Source organism: Cryptosporidium bovis (assembly GCF_009768925.1).
Source record: "Cryptosporidium bovis isolate 45015 chromosome Unknown contig_26, whole genome shotgun sequence".
Lineage (NCBI taxonomy): Eukaryota > Apicomplexa > Conoidasida > Eucoccidiorida > Cryptosporidiidae > Cryptosporidium > Cryptosporidium bovis.
In genome coordinates, this window is record NW_027125042.1 from 553 (window position 1) to 19,437 (window position 18,885).

Here is an 18,885-nt window from a genome sequence, read left to right on the forward strand (position 1 = left end):
GTGAGGGCCTACGTGTTAAATATTATTAATACCAGTTAAATTGACATTTAGCCGAGTACTGAATTTGTTTTTGAGTTACACAAATGTACTTTTCCGAGTTATCTGTTTTTTCTTTAGTCACTTTTTAACTAACAATTTTACATGTATGATTTGGCGGGTCGCACGGCCCGCCCCATTGCCCACGGTCCTAGTGAGATGCAAGGTACAGGCTTGCTCAACGGTAAATAATTACTACTAAAGTCAACAGAGTGAAACGTAACTAACACATTGCCTTCGATATACTCCAGACTATGTAACGTCAACTAAAGTCAATCCATTACTCCTACGAAGTGGAAAATAGAGAATGCAGAATCTTTTAACAAATCAAGGAGAAATGTGAAGGAAAACAATACTGACAAAATAAGTTCTTATGGTACTATATCCTATTGCAGCAATTATTTGACAATGCAATAGATAAACAGTAATAAAGTGCTTCCCCTCATACTAAGTAGGCCAAGATATATTTAAGTGTATATGCACAACATATAACTGACCAAAAAATGAATCACCAATAATAACCATTTTGTCCATATTTGTCGATATGCTGTCATACTTTCATCTAATACAAATACAATAGGTATGAATAAGAAAACGGGTTTATAGGTATAAGTAATTAGTATATGTATTAGAATCATCCCTTACTGTCTCAATATAACAAATGTTATATTTTTAACAGAAGTTTCAAAACTTGTAGCAAATAGAATTTTACTTTTTTTTTATTATTTGAAAAGAACAGCTCAGTAACCTTGGGAAACGAGGTATTCAGCAAGTTGTAATGCAACTTTCTTGCAATTCCCAGAGGATTGTTCTTTGCTTTCATCATAAATTGCAATAACAGCCGAACCGTTTTGGGTATCGACAATAAAACAACCTCCCTGTGGTTTTGTACAGAAAATGACATGAACAGATGCGTCGTTTTGTTGGAAATCTTTTTCTACACGAACAATCTTGTATTTATTTCCGCCAATCCAGACACCTTTTGGAGCTACACCTTCAGTAATTGCTTGTAATATTGTGGACTGATCGTTAATCATTTCTGGTGCCTCTGTAACACCGTCAGCTTGTACCACATTCTCTTCATGGTCTTCTCTCACAAGAGTTTGCCATGCATCGCCTTCATCAATACTGGCTGCATATAATGCACCATCAGATGTGGAACAAAGTCCACCTGCGCAAACGCTTCCTGTGTCAATTAACCACTCTTTTACGATAGTATCCCAGTCAGACATTCTTATTACAACAGATGAGTAATCACAATATCAATGGTTTTATATTATTAAATAATTACAGATAGGATAGTTGAAATGTGTCACTTTTATTGTGAATGATTGCAAATGGTATCTAACTCCTTATACTTCTCGCTTTTTTACATGTATTAATAGGATATGTGCACGCATATACGCGCAACTAGGGGATTCGGCGTCATGTCTATACCGCCATTACGTATCAATAGAATTTATGTTAAAATAGATTGAAAATAAAATTGGCATTTAAGTCAAGGCTTAAATGATGTAAAAAAAATGTGCACGAAAAAACAATTGATTTTAAAAAGGAGCTGTTTCGCTTAAAAACACACGAGTCTTAGACTGAGGCTTTTCTCTGAATTCTATAGGTGAATTGGATCTGATAATTTATACTTTTTCCCACCTTTCTTCATATTAAAGTCACTAATCCGGAATATCTTTACATATATTTATTTCGCTAATATATTTTGCACCTCTATATATCAATAAATTTAGATACTTTATCGCTATCCTTTGTTTTCTTAAATACACGTTTGCATGCGGAGAACTGCATTTGTCATTGTGTACCGGTTCAAAGGGCAATTTGCATGTGGACAAAACCATAAAGAAAACAAAATAATAAAATATGAGCATTTTAATGACGCAATGTTTGATTTAAGTGAGGGAATAAAGGTTATTTATGCCCTGCATTTTAAATAATTGTGATAGGATGTAATTTTTAGAGCTAAAAAAAGATTATGCAAACACTAAATGTGGTAACGATGAAGATGATTAAATAAAGTAAATATTTTTGAAACGAGACATTATTTTCAAGAAATTAATTGCTTTTTAGTCAACACTGTGTTGTTGCCTGAATAATACATCTTTATTAAGTTAAAATAAATGTGGATTATATAAAAAATTCAAATGTTAAAACATGCTTAAAGCGCTGTAATATGAAGAAATATTATTTGTAAGAAATTAATATATCAATTGAATTAAAACTAATAAAAGATTAAATATTTAATAAATAAAACAAGCAAGAATAATGTGTTTAAGTTTTTAACATTAGAATTCTATATTTGTTTATGTACGGGGATATTTAAAATCCTAAAAGCAAAATTAAATACGAACATATTTTAAGTTAATTTACAGCATATCTTTACAGTTATAAGAAATAAAATATTATTTTAAGGTTTATGTATTACATATAATGAAGATAATATGAAATATAAAGTCAGACTTGGATTGAGATATACTAGAATGAAACTAATAAAAGCAGTGAGGTCATTAATGGGAGTAATATTGACCTACACAAAGAGGAAGAAACAAAGAAGTGAGAAGACGTCGCCATTTGCAATAAGATATAGAGCATTCAGAAACCATGTTAATGGAATAAGAAGAAATGATAGCAGTTTTTCCGTGTGGTTTGTAGATAAATCTTCGATATTAATAGGTGAGGAAAATACAAGAAAGGGTAAAGTGTGCACGTTATCTTTTTTGTTACTAAATAATTATAATAAAAAGCTACCACCATTGGAATTTAATATTAATTTATATACTATTGGTTCAGTAAGGATAAGGGTTAATGAAACAAATCAATTTGTAGAGTTTGAAAGATATAAATTGCCTTACAATGATATAATAAAGGATAAAGTATTGGATCATCATTTTTTGATTAAAAGTAAGAATTTTGTAAATATATCAGAAGATGATGATAATTCAATTTCAATATGTTTTAATATAAATAAAGTTAATATAAACAATGAAGAACCATATGATTCAATTGAGGATAAACCTATATTTAAACTAAAAATAATATATAACCCATTTAAAATTGAAACATTTATAAACGAAGGAATTATACATTCGGTGAACTATAGTGGAAGTTTTAATTTCGAAAGAGCAAGACCATTTATAACAAGCTCACAAAACTCTGTTAAAAGGGAGGATCTAATGAAAATGAATAATGTTAATAAAGTTACTAACTACAATTACAATGATATATTCGATTTAATGGAAAAAAAGATGGGTATAGTGGATTATATTACCGAAATAAATAGTATTTTAGACGAAAGAAAGTACCAAAAAAAAGGATGGGAAACATTTTTTGGGAAAGATACCAAGGCCAATAATACTAATAATTTTGGTAATGCATCAAAATACCAAACAGTAGACGCATACGATGTTTATAGCAAAAATGGTTGGTTTGACATTTACGACAGATTTCCAGATTACAAAGTTTATGGCCCCACTTCAGTAGGAATTGATATAAGAGTTCACAATTCAATGGGAATATATGGTGGATCGGAGCATTGTTCAAAAATCGGTCTACCGCAGTACACAAATTCATATAGATTCTATAATTTGGACGTTTTTGCGTATAATAATGATAAACCAGATGCACTATATGGTTCAGTACCATTATTAGTGAACTTGCACTCTAAGAAGAAATATGTTTCTGGGATGTTATGGCTAAATCCATCAGATACATTTATGGATATAAACAGAGAAACGAATGGAACTGAAAATAATAGAATCGATGCATTTAAAATCAGTAATGTTGATGTATGGTGGGTATCTGAAACAGGAATAATTGACTTATTTTTATGGGTTTCAGACAATATAGAAGATTTATATTATAATTATCATGTTATGACGGGATTTCCCTCATTGACACCAAAATTTGGGTTAGGTAAACACCAATCACGTTGGAATTATTTTACAAGTAATCAGGTAATTGATATATCTACAAAATATGAAAATAACAACATACCATTAGATTCTATATGGCTAGATATTGAGCATCTAGATAAGAGACAGTGTTTCACATGGGACAATAATAAATTCAATAATGTTCCTGAATTACTCAATGAACTAGATTCAAAAGGCCGTAATCTAATAGTAATAGCAGACCCACATATAAATGTAAATGAAAAATACCACGTATATAAAATGTTAAATAGCAACTATGAAATAATGGAAAACAATATTGATATTAAGTCAAACTGGATAAAAATAAGGAATCAAAATAAATGGGAACACTTTGTAGGAATATGTTGGCCTGGAAAAGTGAAATATCCAGATTTCTTAAATTCAAAAGTAAGAGATATGTACTCATTATTATATACGGAAAAGTATTACCCAATAATGAATTATTCGAATATAGGGTTTTGGATAGATATGAATGAACCTTCGGTTTTTTCATCATCAGAGTTAACATTGCCTAAATATTCATTTCATAACAATAATATTGAGCACAGGCAAGTACACAATATATATGGTTATTATCACTTAAAATCAACATTTAATGGTTTATTAACATCAGCAACGCAAAGAGTAATCATGCTAAATGAAATATCAAATACTAATGAGATAGTGTCTTCAGTACAAAGCAATAGTATTGTAAATAATAATAAAAATAAAAAAAATTTAAATAATGAATTAAATGAAAGAATTAAAACAGATAAATTAATTCTGGATATGATATCAAAAGGCAATAGATTAGTAATTGAAGATGATATAATGACACTAAAGAATGTAATAAAAAATATACAAAGGCCATTTATACTTACAAGATCATTTTTTATTGGCTCGCATTGTTACTGTTATATATGGACAGGAGATAACAAGTCGGATTATGATTCATTTATAAATGTGATACCCATGAATGTTACAAATTCTATTTGTGGTATGTCATATACTGGGTCTGACGTAGGTGGTTTCTATGGGCATCCATGTGAATGCTTATTACTAAATTGGCATAAATTATCAATATGGATACCTTTTTATAGAGTACATTGCCATATTGACTCACCAAATAGAGAGCCGTGGGAATTTAAAGATGTGATAATGAATATTATTAGAGATCAAGTTAATATCAGATATGAATTGCTATTATTTTGGTACACAATTTCATTGAAATATTCAATATATGGAATACCAATATTAAAGCCGTTTAGTTGGCTATTATTTGAATATATGAAAGATAATAGAAATACACTAAAAAAATCAATACTAGATATATGCGAAAATAATTCATTCATTGTGGGTGATACGTTACTTATTTTCAATACTACACAAAGTAAATGTACGTGTAATGATAAAAACAAAACGGAAATTAACAGAACCTCAATAAATATTATATTACCAAACAATAATTTAAATGAAAATACTACATGGTATGATTATTATTCATCAAAAATTTATATATTAAATAATGACAATTATATATTTGATTATATATTAGATGAGAATAAGCCGCTTCCATGTTATGTTAAAGAATCTAGTATAATACCATATCAAAAAGGGGCTGTGTTATCTTCAATACAACAAATACAATTACCAATAAGTTTAAAATTATACCTTAAATTACATCAAGTTGATCTAGGTAATAAAGGTAAAGTTTCTAAAATTAATCTAGCTAGAGGAACGGTATTTTTAGATGATGGAATTTCGTATAATTATCTTTCCGGAGAATTTTTATATAACGAATTTAATGTAATAATTAAAGGAAATAAGAATAATAAATTAATATTACCAAAACCACATTCATTATCATCTTCTAGTCCATTTTCTGTTTCATATTCAGGGTCTCAATCAAGGTCTATTTCATCTTCAGGATCGGGTTCAATATCTGATTTAGAGTCAAGTTCAGGCTCATATTTATATTCCGAATCTAAATCAGCGTCAGTATTAGAATCAGAAATATCACTGTTATCGGATTCTAAACAAAAAAATGAGGCAACACCCAATAAATCAAAATTGTTATATTTTGATTCAGCAGATAATATAACACCGGATTTGTCAAATGGAAATTCAGTGACGAATTTATTATTAAAATCATCGCAAGTAACACCATCGTCAATTTACTCATCAATATCATCTTCATCTTTTTATTCAACGTCATCCTCATCATCAAATTCATTAGTTACAGACAGTACAATCGAAATGAAGAAAATATCAACAATAGTAAGTTCTAGTAGAATAGTTTACCAAATACTTTCACAACATAAAACACTAAGAATATATGATAATAAAAGGAACAACTTTGTTGATATACCATCTAACATAGATGTTCTAAGGAATAAATGGATATATAGAAATGATTTATTTTTGGAGTCTATATTAATATATGGATTGACTTACAAACCATTGGTTGTATTACTCAAAAACACATATATAAATAACTATTATATTATTAAAATATTGGATTTTTCTGTTAGTAAAATGGATTCCTACAATAAAGGTGGTACAGATATTGAGAGTATTTACGAGATTGAAATAAATACAAAAAAGATGATTAACTTATTATCTAATGACTGGAAAATACTAATATATGCATAATACAAATAAATAATTAAATTAAACCCATTCTGAAGTCGTATTCTAATTCTTTAATTAATGTGTTATCTTGAATAATAGATGATAAATTATTTTTATAGTCTTTTAGTAATTCACCAATACATTTATGTACATCTTTTATAAATGGTGAACATGATTGTTTCATTAAGTGTTTTAGAGATAGCAACGTTGGTATTATATCAATAGCTAAACTTGCTTGTATTAATTCTTTCAATAATATGTTTGTACAATTTTTATTATTTAATTCACTTGGTTCAATAGCACTTTCTTGCACAATTAATTCGTTTTCATCTCCAAGAACATTGCTACTATTAATTTTTGTTGATATTTTATTATATGATTTTTTCGAATATTTATGGTAAATACATAGCTCTGGAGAATATAATAAATAAAGAGCATCCTTGAGCGTTTTTCCATCATTTTTGTCATATGAATCTGGTAATTTCAATATGTTACTTTGATCTATAAATAAAGCCAAAAAATCATGTACTATTCTTATTATTATTTCATTTTTTTGTTTATCACTTAAATGATTGAATATAAATTTAAATATATATTTTTTCTCATCTTCATTAAATCCCTGTATAATTAGTTCTGAATTTTTCATAATCGACATTTTATCATTAATATTTAATGCCTTTATACAAGGGTGATCTAGCCAATTGTTTAAGTAACACATTGTTTCTACGAAATTTTGTACCAATATTGATGTATTTGTCCTTAAAAGTATTCTCTCAAATATTCCGTGGGCTATATTCCTAATATTGTTATTTCTATCTACTAATGAATTTAATAACTTTAAAAAATAAGCTCCACGTAACTTTATATATCCTTGACCGATTAAATCAGAAAGTAATATTATCGCTTGCTTCCTTAATATTAACGTTTTATCTTCACTATTATTTTCTTTTCTATCTTTTATTATTAAACTAAATAAATTAGATAAATGTGGATCAACTAACGTTGTATGTAATATATACAGGTCATGTAATAATATCACAATGTTATTTCTTATTGATAGTGGTGCATTGCTATCTAATACATCTGGTATTAAGTAATTCTTTATTATATTGTTTGCAATGTTATTATTTGAATAACAACCCTGTCCTAATGCTAATATCAATACACTCATTATTGATTCTATGTGTTTTATGTTGATATCATTGTTTCCATCATTTTGGTAATTTGAATAAATATGTCCATAATACTTGTATAATTCCTCGATATATGGTATTATTAATTCAATGTTGTTTGAATCTATTATTTTCATTATTTTTACTATATCTTTTTTTTCTTTATTTGGAGAATTTGTGTTTATATTTGTTAATGTATAGTTTAATAAAAATAATTCGCCAAGTATTCTTACATTTAAAAAAACATTATTTGTAACATTTTGTCTTATTTTATTTATTTGAATTGATAATTTATTTATACAACCTGTATATATTAATTCTATATTTTTTGATTTCTCTGATATTTCTGGAAAAATACATTTGAGATCAGAATTATTAATCAATTTTTTATTCTTCAATATCCATGAATTCATCTCTTTGTTACTGTTCTTTTTACCATTCACCTCGTCCCACAAATATATTAAATATAATATTGTTGATAGCGATGAGGATGAAACAACAGTTCTTAGAAAAATATTATTGCTTTTATCAAATTCATCATAGTCTATTAACATTTTTGTTAATCTGGAATAAAAATCACAGTTATTATATATTATTTTTTCATACGATGATAGTAATTTATTCGATGTTTTATTATTTCCTGTATTTACATGAATATTGTATGATGACATTATTAGTTTATATATTTCAAGTAACGAATTCGTAATTAATAATAAGTTATTAAGTGAAATTGAACTGCTTATTATTTTTTTATCATCATATTCATTCATCACACATATTTCTAGTATTTTATATATATTTTCTGTTAATAAGTATAGATTATCATCCTGTATACCTATATTACTGTTTTGGTTAATGTAAACATATATCTCCTCCATTATTATAAATGGAAGGTCCGGAAATTCAATCTTCTTATCTGATAGATTGTTTTCTGTGCTATGATTAAATAATTTGATAAAAAAATCAATAAGTGTATTTAAAAATTCAACCAATGGTTGTAATAACAATGGATATTTTTTAATTATATTTCTTATGCATATTCTGTATAAACTTATTGTCTGTATTTGATTTTCCTTATTGCTTTTTAATGATATCCAAGAAAATACATATTCACTCTTCATGTTCATTATATACTCATAAACATTATCTTTATTATTATTGTAATTGATCATATACTCTGATAATTTTTTTATTTGCTCTAACAACATGTTATAGCATATTTCTGTTGTCTTGTCGACTATTATATTTTCAGTATCTATTATTGTTGGTAAGCCGTAATTTATCCACATGTTAGATATCCATTTATATTGTGGTGAGTAACAATACAATGCATATAAACTTTGAAGTGAGTGCCTTCTTACTATTATTGATGAATCTGTCAATGTTTTCTTAAATATTTGCAATATATAGCTTTTCTTGTTTAATATGTTTACGTTCTTTGATTTTATATAGCTAAAAAAGCTATCCCATAATAATAATGACCCCTTTCTGCATATTGCTTTTTCGTCAAACACTAGTTCTATAATTATATCCATAATTGGAATAACAGGTTTGTTACTTTGAACAAAGTCATCTATTATTGCACTTATACCACTTAAAAATGATTTTTTATCATCCGCAACTCCATTCATTAATTCATATATCGCCGTTATTATCAAAGACAATATTGAAATTGATTTTATCCTGACATTTGGTGAAATATCTTTCGTTCTTTCCAATAAAAATAAAATTAAATTATATAGCTGTAATGACATTTCACATTGTGCAAAATTAACATTGTTATCACTTATCTTATTTTCCATTGTTATTCCAGACCATTCAATGCTTTGCCTTGCACTATTTGTTCTGGATGAATTTATTTGTTTGTTATCTCTCATTTCAATATCGTTTTTATATTCAATGTTATTAAACATTTTGTCCATTAGTATAAATAGTCTATTAAATATTTTCTTCTCTCTTTCCATAATTGCATCATTTTTATTTATGATTGAATTTAAATTTAATTCATTTTTAATATTATCTGTAAAATTAGACAATAATAACAATGATGATTTTAATTGCAATATATGTCCTGTAATATCGATAGCAATTATTCTATAATTTGGTTTTGACGAATGAAACATGAATGGTAATATAGATATTATCCTTCTATATATTAAATGTGGATATTTAAATGGAAGATAGTTTATATTAATTTCATGCATATTTTCATTGTCAATTGTGTTTAGTTTATAATCAACTATATAACTTGACAAAAATGAAATAAATGAATTTATTCCTTTGATATTATCTATTGAGTTATCATCTTCATCAAATAATGACTGTTTTAATATATCAAATAGCAACATTTTTGTTGAATACTTGTCTTCAGATGACTGGATTATTGACGGAATTAATACAGAGTGTATTTGATCGATTATATTTTGCCTTGCATCCGATTTATCGCTTGATAATAGATATAATGAGAAAACAAAACCTATAAATGGATCATTTAAAAATAATTCATTGTTTGATATCTCGCTATTATTTTGAAGTTTTGATGATAGTATATTGTCAATGTAATAATATTCACTATTCTTAATACTTTCAGAAAGTTCCTTTAATACTTCTATTCCATATAATAGCTTCTCTTTTTTTTTTATTTCATATTCATTATCATATTTATAAGTTTTCTCTGAATCAGATAATAACTCATAATCACCTTCTTTATCGCTTTCATAATAATTGTTCTCACTGTTAATATTATTTACTCCTTGAAGATATTGTATTTCAGAAATTTTTCTTATTATTAAAATCATATTTGGATATACAATCTCAGGGAACAATATTATTACATCCTTTATTAATTTAAAAACTAAATGGTTTAAGGAATTTTGATTTTTATTTCCACTAACACCATTATTCAATGAATTCGTTGTGTGAACTTCATTTCCTATTATTAAAAGTGGTATCAATTTCCTAAATAATATTATTGTTGAATATAAAACTATCTCAATATTTACTGATTCTAACTTAATCACTCTGAATCTTTTGCTTTTAATTTTGTTATAATCGCTTATATGTCTTATATATCTATTCTCTCCAATATTGATAAACAGCAATAATATACCAATTACAATCATTCTTGATATACTAAAATTCTTGCTTTCAATAAACGAATATATTAATTGTAAATTACCATTTGAGGAATAATCGACCAATCTTGAAATTATTGTTTTAAAATTATTTATTTCACTCCAATTTTTTAACTGATATTCGTTGTTATATATTAACAGTTCTGTTAATCCTTCAACAAATTCATTAAAACCTTCCAGACCAATTTGTGAAGTATTATTTGAAATATCCATATTTCTACAAAACAAAACTAGACAATTTATTAACTTTAATTGCAAGTCAACAATATCTTCATTTTTTTTTATTTGTTCAAGCCCAGAAAAGACGTTTTCTTTGTTATTTGACTCATAATCATCTGAATCATCATTTGATTCAGAGTCATCCTTTTTTCTTTTTTTTTTACTAATTTTTTTACTATTGATATTACTATGGCTATCACTGTTTTTTAAACCACTTTCGTTAATCATTCCCATTACTTTTCTTATAATATATGGTCTTAACATCGTTGTTATTTGTGGTTTACATGGCAATGAAGATATTAACAAATAAATCATTGCAGAGTAATAACCCTTTATATCACCTAAACTTATATTTACAAAAAGTTTGCCAAAGAATATCTTTAAAACTTTCTCAGCTTCATTCTTATTAGTTTCTGTACAATAACCACTGCTAGTTATAAAATTATTCCAAATGAGTACCATATCATCTATATAATTCCCAGTCCCTAAAACAATACTTGAATAAAATAAATTGAACAATTTTGTGTAGTTTTCAATATTTGAATGATCTGTAAAAATACACTCATCAATATCTATTTCACTTCTTTCAATACTTTTATAGTACTCCCAACAATCAAATTCCTCATTATCTATAACAAAATCACTCAAGGAAACAGTTAACTTTGATGTTGAAGATCTTCTTGCACTTCCAATAAATCGTCTTGAAGAACCGGATATATTTAAGTATTTTCTTTTTGCTGAAGATAAACTACTAGAATTATTTATTAGACCGTTTTTTTCCGATACATCCACTACCTCAATTTTTTTTTTATGCCTTTTACTCATAATTTTAAATAAATTATAGTAATAAGAGTGGTATTGCTACTTGATTAACTATATTATAGCCGAATGTAATGGTAATGACAATAATAAACTAACGTCTACCCTAAAAATTTAATGAAAAAAAAATATTTTGTTGGATTCTTTTTCTCATTAATTTTATTTCACCTCTTCCGTTTTTTTTATTACATGTATTTGTGGGGTACTCACCCTGTATTTTTTTGCTTTCCCGGTTATAATATGTCAAAAAAGGACATGAAATAGTAGAGGGAAATACATTAATTAATTTTAGTCATAAAATTTCTTTGATTATTTAATTAGTATATTTATTATCTATTTAGCAAATATACTTTAATTTTAAACTTTAAGTTCCTTAAGTATTTTTTTCACATCAATTATTAATATCCACATAAATATTTGAATAATGAATATATTTACATATATATATACCGGTATCAAAATGCATGTGGATGCTAGCAAAATCATTAAAATGCAAAAATTACAGTAAATGCATGCAAACACGTGCTAAATTTTTTTTTATAGAAAAAGCAATTAATGCTAATCTAATTAATTTAAAATACTAATAATAATAGAATTCTTTCCAAAAAAGTAAAATAGATAGATAACTAAAATAATTGTTAATAATTATATTATGTGTTTATTCCATGAAATAGCGATAATATTCAAACGTTAACGGGAAAAATTATACATATATTAGTTTATTTGAAATTGGAATATCTTATCAAACATTACAGGGTGAAAAGCTGGATGATAATATGAGCTGCGACTACGGAATAGACAGTAAATTATTATCTCCATGTACAAATAACAGAATATTAAACTACAATGTTCAAAGAAATAGTTACAGGAGTTCACTGTCAACGAACAATACAATTAGATCCCCAAGAAGCAAACAAATGATTGATGAAATATTGTTTGATAATAACAATAAAAACAACAGCCACATTTGTAATAACAGTCACAATATAATTGAAGGTATGGAAAATCACTTTTCAATATTGGAAGAGAGACAAAACAATTATTTATTAATAAATCAAGAGTCAAATTTACTATCACCAAAAAATATGAATATATCTAACCAAAATTTAGACGAAATGGTTATACAAAGATTAAACAATAAAAAAAGAAGGTATAAAAGAATAACAAAATTAGATATTGATACTAGAAATAATTTGGGAGTTCCAACAAATAATTCTCAGATAGAAAGAAATTACCAAAATATAATAAAATACAGTTCATTAATTGATACAAATTCACAAGAATTTAATGAATTGCCACAATCAATACAAAAAAAGATATTGCAAATGATTAGAAATAGGCAGTCTGCCCAAAAACATAGAGATAAACAAAAGATAGAAAGACAGAATTTAATTCAAGAAAATATTAGCTTACGTGCGAGAATTGTAGAATTAACGAATGAACTACATGAGTTGCACATAAAATACTCAAAATTATATGAAAATGCAGAGCTGATTCCTCAAATTAAGAATGAGTATAAATACACAGAATACTATACAGATAGAAATGTAAATATAATTGAATCACATAATGAATTTGTGAATATTAAAAACAATAATGATAATAATAATAATAGTAATAATAATGATAATGGTAATAATAATGATAATAATAGTAATATTAATATGCATAACAGTAGCAAAGATAAGATAGAATATTGCGTTAAGAATCAAGAAATTGATTGTGGATTTAATTTCACACCAATGGATGATTATTCAAACATGAATATTTGGAGTGCAATGTACAATAATAAGAAGATTAATGATAATAAAAGTAAAGACGTTAACGATATTATTTGTGTGAACAAGGACGCAATTAGTGATATTATAAATAACAACCATATTAAAGACGATAATATTTGTAGCCAAATAATGAATATTAATCCGAGCATAGATTTAATTCCTTGGGTTGGGGTACAGTCATCTATTTCATGGAATAAGCAAAGTAATATTGGATATTAATTGAAGGAATTAAACAAAATAAAAAGCGATAAGTAAATCAAGTGTCAACAATTTTGCATAATTAGTTTAAAACAATATGACATAATCTATATATATAGTAATCAATGAACAATCTACATTGGTTATGTATAAATAAATCGTTATTAACAATAAAAAGAAATTTTGTTATAAACAGCGCTATTTAAGTCGCAAAAATTTTATTAAAAAAATTACAATTTTTTTGTTGATTATTATAATTAATTAATTTTATCTAAAAATCAAAGAATAAAGAGTTAAAGGGACAGCAAATAATTTGAGAATAAATAACTAATTAAATAAGGAAATAAATGAATGAAGATAATAATGTTGATGAAATAAAAAAGGACGAAAATATAATAAATAATATTAAGAATGGGGTTGATAACGATGATAAGCCAATAACAAGTTTAAGAATAGGGATTGACTATCAAATATCAGAAGATGATGAGGAAATAAATATACAATGTGAGAGAATAGGCAAAATAGAAAACTTATCAAAATGTAAAAAGTTAAAATCGTTAATGCTTATTTCGAATCACATTAAAAAGATAGAGAATTTGGATGAATTGCCACTACTAAATACTCTTGAATTGTATCAGAACAATATTAGAAAAATACAGAACTTGGATAAATTATACAATTTAGAGGTATTAGATTTGTCATTTAATCGTATAAAAAAAATAGAGAATTTGGACAATCTTAAAAAATTGAGAAAATTATTTTTAACAAACAATAAAATAAAAGTAATTGAGGGATTGGAAAATAATTATGAATTAGAGTTACTTGAATTGGGTAGTAATGATATAAGAATAGTAGAAAATATAGATCATTTAAAAAATTTAAAGGAATTATGGCTTGGAAAAAATAAAATAACAAGAATGGATAATATCCCAAAATACGATAACATAAATATATTAAGTTTACAGAGTAATAGATTAACGGAATGGTCTGAAAATTTTGTAAATAATATTAAAAATATATCAGAATTATATTTAGGCAATAATCAACTACATGATCCACCAGTTGATTATTTTAATAATTTGAATAATTTACAAATATTGGATTTAAGTGGTAATAAAATAAGCAAATTGGAGGAAATATCAAAAATACCTAATATTGAGGAATTATGGTTAAATAATAATATTATTGAGGACATTAATGAAATAAAACATTTAAGGCGATTAAAAAATCTAAAAACAATATATTTAGAACAAAATTCTATTCAGTATCAATTAGGTCCCTCATATAGGATATCAATAATAAATATATTGCCTTGGATTACCCAGTTAGATGCAATACCATTAACTAGGAGTGGTGAAAATAAATTAAACTTTGATAATGATTTAAAGACAGAAAAAGAATAAATATAAATGACTAACTTTAAGATTTAAACATAAAATTAATGGTGAAACAATGCAGTAACAACAAATCAGTTAGTTAATAACCTTTGTTCATCAATTATTGAAATGGTTAGTAATGGCAGCCACACTTAACATAATCATCTAATTATTGCTTAAATAAAATTAGTTTTACAAGTGGGGAAATTGTACTATATATATTTTAAAACATATAATTAAAGTATTGTTAAAATATTGCTATTATTACTATTATTTGCTAATAACAACTAATCGGTTAATAATAAAATTAGAAGTCAAATCCAAAAATACTCCTTTGAGGTTGAGCAGCCTCTCCTTGTTTTTCACACCACTCTATAAAAGCGGGGTTACTGCCACAAGTATAGACACTTTTGACATAGCAACAACCACATTGGGTAGCACCAGCGGAAAAAGAAATGACACCAATAGGATTGGGCCAGTATAATGGAGGATATAAGCTACCAAGCCATCCAACGATAAAGTAAATGATAAGAAGCAGTGCTGAGAGTATCCTAAAGGTCCAAAGAAGTTTTTTTTCTCTCAGGCTTTTGATTCTTTCCCTAAAAAAAATTTTTAATTTTGTAACAATTTTAACCTTTTCAACAGGTATACGATCAATTAATATCATTAAATCCGTTCTTCTTTTGATTCCATGATCATCAACAACAAGCCCAATACCATCATTATTATAATCACAATCTGATTTTTCAATTTTCATCTCTCTAATTAAAGCATTTTTTTTAACCCTCTGATTTTTTCTCCATTGCTGAGCTATTTTTGAATTTCTTTTATCCATCTTTTTTCTTTTTTTCTCTTCTAGTTGCTTGTTTATCCAGTCTTTATCTTGTTTCATAAACAATCTAAAAAGGGGGAGAGCAGCCATTCTATTGTATCGATCTAATCTATCCTCGGGTGAACAGCCTTTACATGCCTTCATAGTAGCAAATGTGTATAAAATACCTACAATAAAACCACCAATATGGGCCCATGGATTTGTAACACCTGTAAAAGACAATACCATACCAATAACAAGTGAAAATAGACTAAATATAAACATGAACATTGGAGTCGGTAAATTATCCCAATTTTCAAATGTATAAGGAATTGACGCAGCAGTAATACCAAAAAGGCCACCTGAACTTCCAACAGTAAGTGAACACGGTGATATTACAGCAACAGCTAAATTACCACCTACACCAGATAAAAAGAAAAGTAGAAAAAATCTTAACATACCCCAATCAGGTTCAATCATATACCCTAGCTGTGCTTGTGATATTACATTAAAACCAATATGTATAAATCCAGTATGCATCCACATAGCCCAAAACATACGAACTATTTCACCATTTCTAAGTTCATTTACAACAAGTCCACCAAGGGCACTTAGGGTTTTGGAGCAAGGACCGAGCATTGAATTGATACTAAATGACTCAACATAAACACCTCCACAATCTGATGAACTATTACTACTGTTTGTCCATTTATTTAGACGATTGTATATTAATGATTGAAAAAAGATTCCAACAAGAGCAAATGATGTTGTTAATACAACAAAGATTCTTCCATGTATTGGATTTACCCATTTACGTATTTTGGATGCAGTTGTTGATTGTGTAAATGGGTCTAATTCATTGACATGATATGAGCTATCAGTTTTAACAGCATCTATGTTAATTTCTCTTGCGTTTGGTCCAAGTGCTATATTAATTTCCGTTTCTTCACCATAAAGCCACTTTAGATGGCCATGTAAACCATATTCATCTAGTTTAAATGTATTACCAACTTCATATGGACTTACTTTTGTATCTTTTTGTGCATCAACTAACTTTACCATTTGAACGCTTGTTCTTCCAACTCCCATACTGCCTTGATTTATAATAACACCACCTATAGTGGAGTCATTTTCGTTATTACCCTCAGAGGCATTTACTACTTGTGACTCTGAGAGCCTGTGAGTGTTTACATTTTGTGGCACTGAAAGAATGTTGTCCCTGTAATTTTCTTCAGGATCTATGGTTACTATTGACTCAACTATTGCTTTTAATTTGGTGCCTTTGTTTTCAACGGAAACTCTTCTGCTTTCCTGCACATCCGAGATGTCTATTGTTATATTAGTGTCTCTTGAATTATCATCTTTGATGATTCCACTTTTACTTTCCAAAGACGACAGACTATTACTACTCATTATTTGACTCCTTATTTTAGAAAATACATCTAATATTGAATTTCTAGGTCTCTCTTCGTCTGGATTTGTTAAATCTGTCACTATATTATCGCTGTCTCTATGATTCTCCCTTATAACTGCATTACCATAAGTACCCCTGTCCCTAGAAATACCTTTACTTTCTCCCTTGGGAATAATTACTTCCATACCATCTATAATGTTAACATCATTGCTTTGACTACTTGTACTGTTTTTGTACATCGCCGTTGATGTTCTTTTGTCACCTGGTTTCGTAGAGTCTGGAAAATCTCCCATATTAACATTCCCGGCATTATTGTTATTTACGGTTTGTGAATAGTTATAGCTATCTGCGACAATTTTAGATGGTGGATTAGTCTTTGGAATGACTGCAGTTGTAGTTGCTGCTACACCTGCAGCAGTGGCTGCAACTGATCTAATGTCACGCCCTCTTGATTGGAATTTTTTCGGAACTACTCTGCTTCTTTCGGTTGAATTTACGGGTGGAACACTGAACAGTCTCAATTCATCATTTGTTGGGATTCTTCTATCATTATTATTGTTATCATCTGGCTGCAATCTAAGTGACTTCCTAGGAGATGGCTGGGCAGAGGTAACTTGATTATCTGTTGAAACCTTTTTAAAGTTAGTATAATTTTCATTTGCACTATTAATATTTGACCCACCAAATAGAGCTGCGTTAGTTAAAACTATCCCTGCTGGTTTTGCCTTAACTGTTGAGTTCTTACTCCCATACTTTAAACTGCTTTTGTTAAAATTCTTAGGCGAAACTTTAACCACTCCACTATTACTAAGTTTAAATGCATTGCTACCACTTCTTTTGGCTCCAACAAATAAATTTTGAGTGTCTGTCAGGCTTTGTCTTGATAATCCTGAATTTCCGCTTCCAACCATACTGAATTTCGGAATTGGAGCTCTTGAAGGAGTTGATCCTTGGCCAATATTCATACCCGAGTTAATGCTCCCTCTACCACCTGATGGCAATGTCTTTACCATCGGCCTCTTCGCACCATCTTTAAAGGCAAAGTCTGACTTATCCATTGAAAAATGACTTATTCTACTTTTTCGATTTTATTGTCTTACGTATGATTTATTTTGTTGGGAGTTACTATTGCATATATTTAATTTTCTATTGCTTATTAAAGTAGTAAATCAATATCCTTACCTTCACGCCCCTGTTATTTAAATATATCAATGGTCCTTTCTATTCAAACTGAAAAAACATGTATATATATATATATATATATAATATATATATACTTGCCAACAATACAAACGTTTTCACTTCTTCTCACTGTATAAAAATAAAATACAAGTCCTACTTTCTAACTAACTTAGCGGTAATATCTAACTTAAC

General features: G+C 27.5%; 6 protein-coding genes across 6 annotated transcripts; 3 read left to right on the forward strand and 3 right to left on the reverse strand.

Annotated features, from left to right (window-relative positions):
• Window positions 1–776: 776 nt before the first annotated feature.
• FG379_001844 (sporozoite antigen) lies at window positions 777–1,268 on the reverse strand (the record flags this gene model as incomplete). Its single annotated transcript, XM_067327447.1, has 1 exon — window positions 777–1,268. The coding sequence occupies one exon, from the start codon at window positions 1,266–1,268 to the stop codon at window positions 777–779; it is 492 nt and encodes a 163-aa protein (XP_067182465.1).
• A 1,218-nt stretch (window positions 1,269–2,486) lies between these two features.
• Window positions 2,487–6,608, forward strand: FG379_001855 (alpha glucosidase-like family 31 glycosyl hydrolase; the record flags this gene model as incomplete). The annotated part of the gene is made up of 1 exon (XM_067327458.1): window positions 2,487–6,608. The coding sequence occupies one exon, from the start codon at window positions 2,487–2,489 to the stop codon at window positions 6,606–6,608; it is 4,122 nt and encodes a 1,373-aa protein (XP_067182476.1).
• A 13-nt stretch (window positions 6,609–6,621) lies between these two features.
• Window positions 6,622–11,937, reverse strand: FG379_001866 (uncharacterized protein; the record flags this gene model as incomplete). The annotated part of the gene is made up of 1 exon (XM_067327469.1): window positions 6,622–11,937. The coding sequence occupies one exon, from the start codon at window positions 11,935–11,937 to the stop codon at window positions 6,622–6,624; it is 5,316 nt and encodes a 1,771-aa protein (XP_067182487.1).
• Window positions 11,938–12,707: 770 nt separating this feature from the next.
• On the forward strand, window positions 12,708–13,931 carry FG379_001875 (transcription factor with central bZIP transcription factor domain; the record flags this gene model as incomplete). Its single annotated transcript, XM_067327478.1, has 1 exon — window positions 12,708–13,931. The coding sequence occupies one exon, from the start codon at window positions 12,708–12,710 to the stop codon at window positions 13,929–13,931; it is 1,224 nt and encodes a 407-aa protein (XP_067182496.1).
• A 326-nt stretch (window positions 13,932–14,257) lies between these two features.
• FG379_001876 (phosphatase regulatory subunit 7 alpha2) lies at window positions 14,258–15,313 on the forward strand (the record flags this gene model as incomplete). The annotated part of the gene is made up of 1 exon (XM_067327479.1): window positions 14,258–15,313. One exon carries the CDS (start codon window positions 14,258–14,260, stop codon window positions 15,311–15,313), a length of 1,056 nt encoding a protein of 351 aa, XP_067182497.1.
• Window positions 15,314–15,593: 280 nt separating this feature from the next.
• On the reverse strand, window positions 15,594–18,569 carry FG379_001877 (uncharacterized protein; the record flags this gene model as incomplete). Its single annotated transcript, XM_067327480.1, has 1 exon — window positions 15,594–18,569. The coding sequence occupies one exon, from the start codon at window positions 18,567–18,569 to the stop codon at window positions 15,594–15,596; it is 2,976 nt and encodes a 991-aa protein (XP_067182498.1).
• Between the last annotated feature and the right edge of the window lie 316 nt (window positions 18,570–18,885).